We start from the raw sequence: 13,906 nt of genomic DNA on the forward strand, positions 1-13,906 counted from the left end.
GCTGCGGACAAGGTAAGGTGCATGCGCACCCACATTTAAATAATAATAGTACTGTAGAGTTTACTTGATCGTTCTCGAAGCTCGACCTCGAGAACCCTCCGACCATCAGGAGGAAGGTAATTTCACAAATTTAGAGTGATAAAATATAGGCTAAAATAATCAATAGACTTCTAATAACTTACAAATATATTTGAGGCAATCATTCAAGGCTTGTGTCCCTTGTGGTTGCCGATACAATTTATTTAAACTACTTAGCTTAAATCAAAACATTACTTTTAAAAATAAAAATATTAATCACGTATTAATATTTTTACCTTAACTACTAAGCTTATTTTTAGTTACTTTATTTTTGCGTTATTACAAAGTGGCGCCCAACAGAAGTTCAGTTCATTTTTTCAAATAAACTGAGAATTGATCAAGTACACTTTACTAAAATACTTAGTTATCTTATATATCATATTACTAACATAAAAACAAAAAAAAAAAAAAAAAGAAAAGTATATATAAATATATAACTAATTAAAAACGGGATATAATCAAATTAAATTTTAAGAAAATCTTACTTCTTTTTATTTTAACCCGTAAATATCATAATATCATAAAAAAAAAAATTAAAATAATAATAATAATAATAATAATATATATACTTGTAAGTCTTAGATAATTTACAAGCATTTAATACAAAAAAAAAACTATATTTATTATTTATATATACTTGTGTGCATGAGCGCATGTTATAATTATAATATATATTTGAATGATCATTATATATTATAAGATTAACAGACAATATTTCTAGTATTTAAGTAAAACATTTTATTTTAACCCGTAAATATCATAACAAAAAAAAATAATAATATATATACTTGTAAGTCTTAGAGATTTACAAGCATTTAATACAAAAAAAAAAAAAAGCTATATTTAAATATTTATATACATTGTGTGCATGAGCTCAAGTTATAATTATAATATATATTTGAATGATCATTATATAAATTATTATAAGATTAACAGACAATATTTCTAGTATTTATGTAAAACATTTTAATTTAACTATTCTGTTTGCTTTTAATACTTATGAATAATATATTATATATATATATATTTACACAATAAGTTATTTATGCTTATTGTATAATAAATAAACTATACAATCTTAAATGCTTTATAAAAACATTATACTAACACAATAATTAACAACATAAAAATATAAATCAAATATAAAATTAGAAATGGGTGACAATAGAAAACCTTTCTTTAAACCTGGAAAATTTTCAGGCAATATATCTGAAAGCATTGATTCTTTCTTAAAAAATTATAAAAGAGCAGCAATAATTAACGATTGGTCGGAAAACGAAAAATTCAATATATTTCTATATTTTTAGAAGGCACTGCTCTCACATTCTATGACAATATTTTGGATACTTTTGAAAATATTCAATGGTCTGATTTTGAAAAAAAGTTTAGATTAGAATTTGAACCTATTTTCCAAATTGATATGCTTAGATTAATACTCGAAAAACGTAAACAACTTCCTGATGAACAAATCATCTCTTACATTAATGAAGTAGAATCATTGTGTAGGCGAATCGACAAACATATGTCACAGGGAGAAATAGTAAGAAATATTTTTAAAGGTTTAAAGCCCGATATATTAAGATGTATAGGAATATTAGAAAATAAAACACTAGATGAATTAAAAAGAAATATTCGTAAATATGAACTCATAGAATTCATGACCATAGGAAGTATAAATAAAAGCCCATTTGAAATTGAATCAGAAATAATACAAAATAAAACACAAAAAATAAATACAATTGACATAATAAAAGATAATGAAATCAACAAATTACGTGACGAAATCGAAAATTTAAAAACAACTGTAGAGCAATTAATCTCATATCAGATAAACAATAACAAACAACAAGAAATTTTTTTTAATAATATACATGAATTCACAAAAAATGATTCAACCCTTAGATATAATAATGATAACGATACCAACAATGATTATAACATTAACTATAAAAATAATAATTCAGCACATATAACATGTCAATTATGCAACAAATTTGGACATTCTGCAATAAATTGTCGCTCAACTAATAATGAGTATAAAACACCAAATGCAGAATTAAATACAACTGATAATTATTCCTCGTTAATTACAACGTCTCAAAAACAAATAATAAATAAAATCAACTTTATACCCAATGCTCCTAACACTAAAACTCGATTTCATTACCAACCTTATAATTACAGTAACTTTATAACCCAAAAAAGGCAATGTTCAATTTGCTTAAAAAACAATCATTCTGAAGATAAATGTTATTTCAAAGATAAACCACGCCTTGTATGCCAAATTTGTAATAAATTCGGACATTTGGCTAATAATTGTAGTTTATACGTAAATAAAACAAAAAAAGTAAAAGATCAGTTAAATCCAGTTGTTAGTATTAAAAACTTTACGGCAGGAGACATAATTCAAAAAGCAAATAAAATAGATAGTATATCAAATACATTGCACATAAATGCCATATTTAATGATAAATTAACACCAATAACAATTGACACGGGAGCAAACATATGCTGTATTAGACAAGAATTACTAACAAACGAATATACAATAATGCCTAGTGCAATGCAGCTATTAGGAGCGGATAATAAACCAATAAGTGCGATCGGTATAACCAAAATAAAAATCAATATTAACAATAAAAACTTCGATGTAGATATCCATGTAGTAAAAAATTTATCCAGTTTAATTATACTTGGAAATGATTTCTTGATCAAAAACAATGCTTTAATTGATTTCAAAAACAATAATATTATCTTAAATAATAATATAAATACTCAATTGAAAATTAATGACACTAATACATTATATTGCACAAATAATACCAATAATATCAAAGAATTAAAAGGTAGTATATTTAACTGCCCAGATAACTTTGCGATAGCTCACTGTATATCTGCAGACCTTAAAATGAATAAGGGAATAACAAATTTAATATGCAAAGTATATGGCGATACTAGTCCACAACTTGCATTACAAGAATTAAATGTAGGAAACACCATACCCATAAACAATAATAATAAAACTATATTTCATTTAATAACAAAAAAACTATATTATCACAAGCCTAAATATGAAGATCTAAAAACTTCAGTTCATAACCTAAAACTTGAAGCTATAAGACTAAATATTTTAAAAATAGCAATACCCACCCTAATTTCAGGACCACACGAATTTAGCTGGTCTATAATAAAACAATTAATATATTCAGAATTTGAAAATACTAACATTGAAATATATATATATCACAAAGATGAAGAAAATATAACACAAAATTGGAAATCAAAAGAACACACTGAAATAATTAATAATATTCATACTTTTTTTAAAAATAGTAATAATAAAAATAAAATAAAAACAAACGACATGCAGCCTAAAAATAAAGTCTATAACATATTTTCTATGCATAAAACAAAAAAATTTTTTCTCAGTGATGGAAACTGTCTAACAAATAACTTAAATACCAAAGATACGAAAAACAATGATAATATTATATAAATAATATCAAACCAAAACCATATATATAAAAAAATAATAATAACAAAAAAATTGACAGAATCCGCTAATACATTATTATATACAAAAATCACCAGATTCCATTAATTAAATTAGTTTAAGTTATTATAATTATATAATAAATATTCACAAAAAAACATAATAGCATAGTTCAAAACTAGTATAAGTAAAATTAAAATTAGTAAGTCACAATTGTTTGTACATCAATACAAAAAATTGTAAAAAATAACTTAAGTTAAGTTAAAACATTAAGTCATAATTGTTTGTACAAACATCAAAAAAAAAAAAAAAATGTGTAAAAATATATCATTAACTATTTATAAGTATAAGGTAAACCATGAGTGTTATTGCAATATATATAAAAAAAATAAAAAAAAAAATAAAAAAAAAAAAAATAACCTAATCTAAGTTAGTAAAAAAATTAAGTTGATTGTTGTTTAATTAATTGTTTTATTTTTAACAATTAATAATTGTTTAAAAAAAAAAAAAAAAAAATGTAAAAATTCTTTTAACCCTAACTAACCAGTAGTATAAGTTAAGTCACAGCTATTTATACCCAAATCAAAAAATAAATTGTAAAAAATTTTTAACCCCAACTAATCAGTAGTTTAAGTTAAACCACATTTGTTTATACTCAAATCAAAAAAAAAAAAATGTAAAACAACATAAACTCTAACTAACCAATAGTATAAGTTAAACCACAATTGTCATTGCAATTAATAAAAAAAAAAATGTAAAGAACAAACAACCTAATATAAGTTATAAACTAACCTTAGTTAAGTTAATATAAGTATAGAAAGACCATTCCTAAGACAGATATAAATAATACTAAAACAGAAATAAAAATAAATAAACAACAAAGAAACTATAATAAAATACAAAAATTCAAATTAGACAAATTATTATTAAGACACAATCAAGATTATCATATAAAAAATAAACGTAGATAGAATATAGATAAAAAATATATATAGGGCCATTTTCCATCATTAGACATAAGCTCTAGTTAATAAGTTAGAATACAAAATTAGAAATTAAGCAATAACAAGATAATGTACAATTTTTAATATCATGTCAAACTACAATAAAATTGTAAAGCAATCATTATAATCCACCAGTTAGGAAATTCAAATTCAGAAATAAAAAATTTTTTTTTCTTCTTTAAAATAAACACAATTAGAGCAATATTGGAATAGGAGTGGAAGAAAACTCAAGCCTAACAATTGCACTCACACTATTCCGATATTACATGTACAAGCTCTAATCATATCATCATTAACCCTTTAATTTTGTATAAAACAAAACAAAAACATGACCCGTTTGCTTTATATTCCAACTTTTAAACTTTTAACTTTTGAATTTTAATTTTTTCTCTTTCTCTAAAAACTCAATTATTGTATCACGCTGACACTCTACCACGAGTGGTGTTGTGAGGGCACAACACAAAAAAGCGTAGGGTGGATGTAATGATATGCTCGATTCTACATATCATGATTTTTGTAAAGTCGTTATTTTCATTAATAAAATATATAACGGTCGAGTTGTCGCACGCATGTAATAAAATCTAAAATAACCCCAATAAATCAAGTCACTGGTGATTGGAACGATTCCTATTATCTAGTCCGTACAGGACACTGTACGGGATTATAACGGTACAGCGCAACACATGCAACTTCTTTCATGTGCCGCCGGAGACGGGGGATGGTCCGGTCAGGGTCGCTTTCACCAGGGAAAAAGACAATTTTCTTTGGGGACACCGACACCTTTGATCGGGCCGCCGATGACTCTGGCGGACCTGGCCTAAATCGTCTCCTCTCATCAGTGCATGAGCACCCTCCATAGCGAGAAGTGCATGAGCACATACAAAACATATGAGTGCATGAGCACCACCCAGACAGACAAGTGCAGGAGCACAGCTGAATTACTCGCAACCACTCAAAGGACATTGCCTGCGACAACTTTGCTGTTTCTTTTTCATATAACGAAATTTGTCAAAGTGTTTAATTATTTCTTTCTTGAGTGATAAAAAAATTAATAAACTCCATCCTTGTCACGTCGACTGCAACCAGAGACAGCTGCGGACAAGGTAAGGTGCATGCGCGCCCACATTTAAATAATAATAGTATTGTAGAGTTTACTTGATCGTTCTCGAAGCTCGACCTCGAGAACCCTCCGACCATCAGGAGGAAGGTAATTCCACAAATTTAGAGTGATAAAATATAGGCTAAAATAATCAATAGACTTCTAATAACTTACAAATATATTTGAGGCAATCATTCAAGGCTTGTGTCCCTTGTGGTTGCCGATACAATTTATTTAAACTACTTAGCTTAAATCAAAACATTACTTTTAAAAATAAAAATATTAATCACGTATTAATATTTTTACCTTAACTACTAAGCTTATTTTTAGTTACTTTATTTTTGCGTTATTACAAATGTAATAATATATTAGGATTTCGATTAATCTAACAAATATTATAAACTGTCAACAATAATTAATATTGTACCATACGGAATAATGAGTAATTCGTTTTGATGTGTTAACTATATATAAAAAGGTAAAAATATACATTAGCTTATCATAATATGTTAATAATACACTTTATAACTTCTTAATTATACCTAAAAATAGTTCTTAATACCTATTTATAAGTTATATCGATTGCTAAACACGCTTATCTAAATATAACCATATTTCGAATGTGTAATTGTAAAATCATAAATTATCATCGTGAAACGTTAAGTATTAAAATATTAAAATAAGTTAATTTTAGCTGTCATAAAACATATAAATAACTACGCTATTTTAAATTTGCATAACTAAAATTATAATCGCATACTTTTATCTAGTTCATTTTTTTTTTAAATTTTAAATGTTTATTTCTGTGTCATTATTATATGATTATTATAATGTCATTATTGACATTAAATAAAATAGGTACTTCTTTTTTTTCTTATTAATATGTTTTATTATACTTATATTTGACATCTAACTAGTTATCAATGCATTACATAATTTTTAAATCGATTTAGAACTCAAGAAGTTCTTAAGTACTTCTTTTAGAGTGGTAACATTCCCATTTATTAAGCTTCAAAGTAAAGATAAGCTATATTATATGTACACTTATGTAGTGTTGTAATTTAATTATATTATACAAATTAAAAATTATTACTCGAGAACTTCTGTTGTCATTAATTAGTTTATAGTGTACATTATATAATATTTACCTGACTAAATGGTCTGTGTAATCTGATATCTGGTAAGTTTGTAGGTGTTGGAAAGTTTACCAATGACGATGATGGACTCGGACTTTGCGAATATGGTGAATGCTCCATCTGAAAATAATATTATAATATTCGTTTAGTATTAAAAAGTTTATAATTTATATAAATTATTATAACCTCGTGACAATTTCAGTAATAATGTATGTTTAAAAATTTTAAAACGAAAATCGTCATTTTTAAAATAGAAATATCTAAGATATTGAAAAATTACAAAAGAATATTGTTTAAATAAGTTAGTATAAAGAGAATAGTGTTGTAACTCGTTAAATATTATATCGTAATAAACAGCAATTTGCCTTATTAGTCCCTTGCATGGTAAAGTGTTCAAATTGCACAATATTATAATAGAAGTATGGAAGAAAATACAAAATACAGTATTCCATAAGCATATCAACACCAACACTACATAGATGTGTGGTAGTTGAAATTGTCATATGTAACTCATAAATACATTATGTGTATTTTTTCAGTGCTTTAATTCCAAAAACGAAAGTGATGTTTTTCAAGGTGAACAAATGTTTTAGGGTCATTATTTCTAGGCCAGAATCTGAACACGACATTTTGTTTGTTGCAAACTGTGAGTTATCAAGAGTTGTGAATCAAACACAACAGCCAATAAAAGAAAATATAAAATATTTGACTAATTAATAGGTAATTCTACTTTTATTTACTTTCTGATTTTAAATCCACTATCTTGACTGTTCCAATGTAAGTACCTATTGTACATTACGTAATGTAGTTTGATAATTCTATATCTATCAATGTCATAAGCTTAACTTAAACTTTAATCTATGCATTTCCTTATATAGGTACCTTATTGTATATAATGCTAATCGAGATTTTCTAAATAATTCGTTACCTAAATGGTCAATTAGACTTTTCCATTTATGCATCTGATCATTTGAATATTATCCGATTCTCTTAACGAACCATAAATATATAGGTAGGTAGAATATATCTATAATAATTAATAGCTACTTTTACACGGAGGGCTTCAAGCTGTATTCTCGGCTTAATCAAGGTTAGGTTAAGAACTTAAACCAAGTGGACCTACTAATCAAAAACTTAAATTTGCAATTGTTAACCTTAAAAGATATTTCATAAAGCTTTATACATTTAAAATTGTTTAATTATATTCATAAGGCTGTATACACGATAATGTTTATATTGTATTCCTAATTAATACATTTTAAATATTGTAATAGGTTAATATGTTTTACGATTAAAAACTGGTTTATTAGGTTTATTCAATTTAACATTAAAATTAAAATTAAAATATCCATTTAATTTATACCCACACGGATAATTGTATTATTATGGTTGTTACAAATTAGTACGTTAAATAAAGAAGGTATCTGTATGTCGAATTATAGTACTAAGACGAATTGTTTGGTATATATAACTATTAATTATTATTAATAATGAAGTAGAATTCAGAAGAAAGATTTAGTCTATATTTTTTATTTAAAATAACCAATGTTAAAATATTTCAATTATTGAAAATGTAAATACTTATTATGTAGGTATATTTCTTTTCATTATAAAAATCCTGTTTTATATGAATAAAAAAAAAAACTATAAACCTCAATACGGCTCAATCCAAGTGAAAAAAGTATGTAAGTCAATAATATATTAGTTAAAACTAGTAGTAAATTAATTGAAACGAAAAATTATACCTAGCCGTGTTATGTGTAGTTTTAGAAAATAAATAGATTTAAAATTAAATTAAGTATCAAATATTATCGTGGATGATAACTTGTCCATGACCTATACCTAGGTGTTTTGAAATTTTTTATCTTATTGAAACAAAATGAATAATTATTTATATTATGTTATGGCTTTATGATTAATTCAATAAAATGGTTGTAATCTTCTATTTTGTTATGTAGTTTTAAATTATGTGATTACCAGTTTTTTATGTTAATTAATAGCAAAAATAATTATATTGTATAAATTCATTATATATTATATTATATTATTGATAAAAATGATTTTAAGCAGTGTTCCTTCAAAAACAGATTTGGATATATAACGTTGACCATTATATATTTATAGTATATAATATAAACTAATAATATTGTGACTTAATATTTAAATAATATTCTAATTACGTATTTAAATTTTATTTTTGTGTTTGTCCATAATTCAATTTTATGGGCAAAAACACCTGTTTCACCATTGTGAGAATAATTTTAAAAAAAAATTCCATATTAATTATTATCTATGACACAAATAATTTTTTTATTTGACAAATTTTTACCAACAATACTTTTGTCTACTAAATTACTAATTAGGTTCTAATATATTTATCACCTCAATAAAACAGTAAACTATTGGTAATATTATTGTTAACAAACAAAATAAAAATAGGATTATTTTATTATAGGTACCAAATAACTAAAAAATACGAAGAAAAAGTTTACACTCAAAAAAATAATGCGGATTTATAAATAAAAATATTGTTAATGTTAATAATAAATAAATAGGAAGACTTATTTTGCCTAAACGAAACGTAATTTCTCTATTTCTCTCAAGTTGATATTTAAGTGCTTAATGCTTATCTAAATCATGAAATATTATTAGAATTTTATTATTGATATAATAAACATATTAATATTGGCAATGAACATGCTTGAAAAGTTTATCAAATTTCAACCGATTTTTAATTTTTTTTTTTTTTTTACCTTTGCGTGTGAATTACTACGCTGAAATGGCGAAGGCGGAGTAGGCGACGTCGGTGGCGACAACGGCTGCAGCGTGTAGCCGTTTCGGGATTTCCCGTCAGGAAAATCGAGATCGGATAAAAATTTTAAAAATCAAACAAAATAAATAACAAACAACGCTAATAATAATAAAATGATAATAATAATATTATATATCACTGCCGCGTGATTTTTTTTTTCTTAAAAAAAAATTCCAAGCGACAAGGCACAGGGCCGACGTATGACGGTTCGCATATGTTGTAGTGGTTATTATTATTATTATGTTAAATATTAATATTATTATTAAGTACAGTGTACAATATTGTTGTGCGCACGGCCGAGCCGGCAACGCGTGGTCACGTGTAGAGAACACGGAACGGCTGCAGTTGCACCGTGGACGGATATCAAACGCGTACTGAGTGCATAGCCGTCGGCGGCAGCGGCGGCGGCGGCGGCGGTCGTCGTCGTCGTCGCGTTATCACGAAACGCGCGCGCGGAAATGAGTCGTCGTAGTAGTAGTAAGCGGCGGCGGCGGCGGCGACAGCAGCAGGAGCAGTAGTATTAGTAGTAGTAGTAGTTGTAGTAGTGGTGAGCAGTAAGAAGTAGTAGTAGTAGTAGTAGTAGTAGTATGAGCAGACTCGTGTGAGTGTGCGCGTAAAACGGGCGGCGGTGGCGGTAGTGGTGTGCGAGCGAGACGGTCGGCGAGCGGAAAAGCGCTCGTGGCGCGGCGATACGCGGACACGTATGTAGCGAGACGGAGAAACAGACGGTGGACGGGTGGTGGCGGCGGCGGCCACTATACCGGTCGCTATATGACGTCGTGCGCTGTCGCACGCACGCGCATTATCGTTCCGTCGCGGGACGGCTCGCCCAGGCGTTATGCGCGCGCGAACCGAAACGGGGGGCGGCCGTGCCGGAGTGTCCGCCGGCCAGTCCCACACCGTCGAGTCCACCCGCCCACAAGCTGCCGACGCGCTCTCGCATTCGCCGCGCGAGGTTCGCGCATTACCGCCGCCGCCGCCGCCGTCGTCGTCCGTGGTACGCAGGTGAGCGACGGAAGCTGCTGCTGTCGACGACGACGTCGTCGTTTTCCTGCGCCGTCGGTATTTTTTTTTTTTTTTTTTGATTGTTTATACACCGGGTATGAGATATGCGTGTACGCGAGGCGGTTTTTTATTTCCAAACTTCCTTTTGTTGTTTTTCCCGTCGACGAAAACCGACATCGCGTTTTCACGACACACACGCGGATCGCGTATAAACCGTATGAGAATCAATTATAGGTACCCGCACTGTGTGGGTAATAAATGTAGGCGACACGAATAATATTATAATCTTTGACGTTTGGGAGGGGGATCTGAAGCTCGGATCTTTTGAGGCCGACTTTTATGGTACAATTACATAAACGCAAACACGAAAAATGTTCTCCTCGATAAGTTCGAGTATTATACGATTATATACGAAAAATTATAAATATCCAAACATCGCATACATATTATGTTATATCAATTTTCATTCGCATAGGACTTTAAAAAAAAAAAAATAGTTAATTTATTATTAGTTGTTGATCTCGTGAGAATCGTAATAATATAATAAGTAATAATCGTATTAATTGTATTTGTCTCTCAGATTTAAAAAATGTATATTAATAGCTTTTAATAATAGCGACGTGATCACTGGTCATTTTTTTGTTACCCGTTCTTATTATAATTGTAATATAAATATAATTAGTCTTATCTTAAAAAATGTATAACATTTATAAAAGGTAGGTATTTAATAATTAAGTTTATTTTTAGATATGCCATAGTTTAATGCTTGCTAGCAAATAATGTCATTATCATCATTGAAAATCGATCGATTATTTGACCACCAATTTTAATGTATAAAGATGAAAATGTATTTATACATTCCAATGTGGTATAAAATCTTCAGTTATTATTATTATAATTTATAATTATTATTTTGGGAGTGGGTGAGCTATTCAATAGTTAGTCAGGTTAGGAGGCTTAGCTATTTATTTCTATGAATGTATAGTAGTAATATGAATGCCAAAATATCGCGATGTTGCTGTGCAAAAATGTTTTCGACAAAACTCAAACACCTCATGCCAGGCACTGCACTTATATAAATTATAATAATACGTCCTGATGCCGTCATTTGATGTCGAATAGCCAAACGTATTTCATACTTTTAATACACTTACACACACGAATTTAATATTATACATACGTCATTTACGTGCCTATACGTCTACGTTTTTATTACAATCTTGCAATCACAGCTACAGCAATATTATACGACGATGTATTAATAATTTGATGCTATTCTGTATAGCCTTCAACAAGAACAATTATGATTGAATCAATTTTCCAATCATTATTATATACTATTATATACATATTTATATGTAAGTACTCATCATTTTTAATTTCAAAAGTAATGATCACAATACATCGAAAAAAACTGTTTTGAGCAATCCTTCTTTTTATACTTTACAAGTTACAACTCAGTTTAATACATCAGTTTTCAAATTAAAGTTTAAACACAAAGCGTGAAGGAATCTTGAAAATTGTTGAAAATATGTTGTTACAAAAACAAACCTAATCTTGACAAAGTTTTATCAAACATTTTGTTATTATTATTATTATTATTATAAGCTAATATTTTTTATTTTATTTAAAAACTTATTTTGTATGTTTGCATTTATAGAATTTCAAAAGTGTTTGTTTTTTCATGTTTTTAAGTTTTTAGAGCATGTTTTCTAACTTAAATTTGAGTATATAATATATATATTTATATATACATTATACACTATACAGTAATACAGTATATATTATATTATACTCTCTCTCTCTCTCTCTCTCTCTCTCTCTTTAGAATATTTATGGCTCAAGCAGTATGAATTACTGATCAACTTTCCGAATAACTTAATACTAAAATGTCAAATATTAGCTTTATAAGAAATATAATTATATTATTTAATAATCATTCAAAATTTTTTCTTAAAGTGTCTATATTTTAAATCAATGAAATTACAATGATAAAGTTCATATTAGCAATAATAATGTTTGCAATGTGTAATAAACTAATAATAAAATTTGTTATAAAATGTTATAAAAAATAATCAGTATCTATGCATATTAAAAATAAATACAATAACCTATCTGCAGTGTTCGTACAAACAACTCATCAATTATTAAATGGATATAATTGAACTATATATAAATATTGTACTTAGATTAATCGTAGCCCGTTAGGTATTAGGTATACAAATATACAAAACCTATAATTTATCAAAAATATGTAGCTAAATTATCAAATAAACAGAACCAAGGTTAAACAAATGTTTAACAGAACAAACAGAATAAACTAACAAAGAATAAATTTAAATAGTCACTGTGGTTATTTAACAAACACCGAACAAAACAATCTAAATTCAATTTATCCACAACTATTTTCAATATTCTATAACGGAAGTCCAGTTAAAAATAAAATATTTTTCTGAAAGATTCAAATATTCAGTTATGTTATTTTGAAACACTCAGTATCTATCATAAATGCACACGCTATTATTATAGCCAATAATAAATATTCGTCGAAAAATGTATAGATTTAACTATCAAAATGATTAAATACTCCAACTATATCCAATAGGTACATCGTACATATTAATATTGTTAGAAAACATAATACGCCGCGGATGTCACCACATAAATTTTGCATTACCTGTTAAATTTTTTTTCTCATACAGTTTCGGCGCCATTCTTCTTTCTTTTTTCATTAGTCCGCATAATTTATATTTTATTATTGTACAGAGCAATTGAGCATAATACCAAATTCCCAATCGGACTTGTACACGCAACACACTTCTTTCACTGACTCAATAACTGACCAATGTCAAAATGTCAAAATTAAAATACATACAAAAAAATATTATTTAAGGTCAGGTTGTTATAAAACAAAATGAATTCTGCACATAATTTGTTTCTTCCAGTAGTGCCAGCCACGAACTAAAATAAAGTATATTTTAATTCGTGGTACCAACAGTAAGTACCTTCGGACCAGTGTAATCACATTCTAGAAATAAAAATATTAAACATATGACATCAATTTAAAACTGGATAATATATAAGCTAATTTAATATTATCACAGACTGTATTTATAACCAATAAGTACCAAAATAATACCTATACATAATAATGTGTAATATTTTATGCTCGTTTTATAAAAATATAACATTTTTTAGTATGGATACAGTTTAGTGTGCTCTCGCAAATTTGATTTATTTTTTATCTAAACTTATGTAACTCAACGAGTTAAGAACGGC

General features: G+C 27.6%; 1 protein-coding gene across 2 annotated transcripts in view; it reads right to left on the reverse strand.

Annotated features, from left to right (window-relative positions):
- Positions 1-10,076, reverse strand: part of LOC114128053 (protein Teyrha-meyrha-like) — a 133,216-nt gene extending 123,140 nt beyond the window's left edge. The window contains exons 1-2 of one of the 2 annotated variants that reach the window (XM_050205349.1): positions 9,564-10,076; positions 6,823-6,930 (exon numbers count right to left, since the gene is read on the reverse strand). In XM_050205349.1, the coding sequence (XP_050061306.1) occupies positions 6,823-6,930 (108 nt within the window). In that variant the 5' untranslated portion in view covers positions 9,564-10,076. The remainder of the gene's footprint in view (positions 1-6,822; positions 6,931-9,563) is intronic. The other variant, XM_050205350.1, reaches the window with a different exon arrangement.
- Between the last annotated feature and the right edge of the window lie 3,830 nt (positions 10,077-13,906).

This window comes from Aphis gossypii, chromosome X (genome assembly GCF_020184175.1).
Source record: "Aphis gossypii isolate Hap1 chromosome X, ASM2018417v2, whole genome shotgun sequence".
Taxonomy (NCBI): Eukaryota; Metazoa; Arthropoda; class Insecta; order Hemiptera; family Aphididae; genus Aphis; species Aphis gossypii.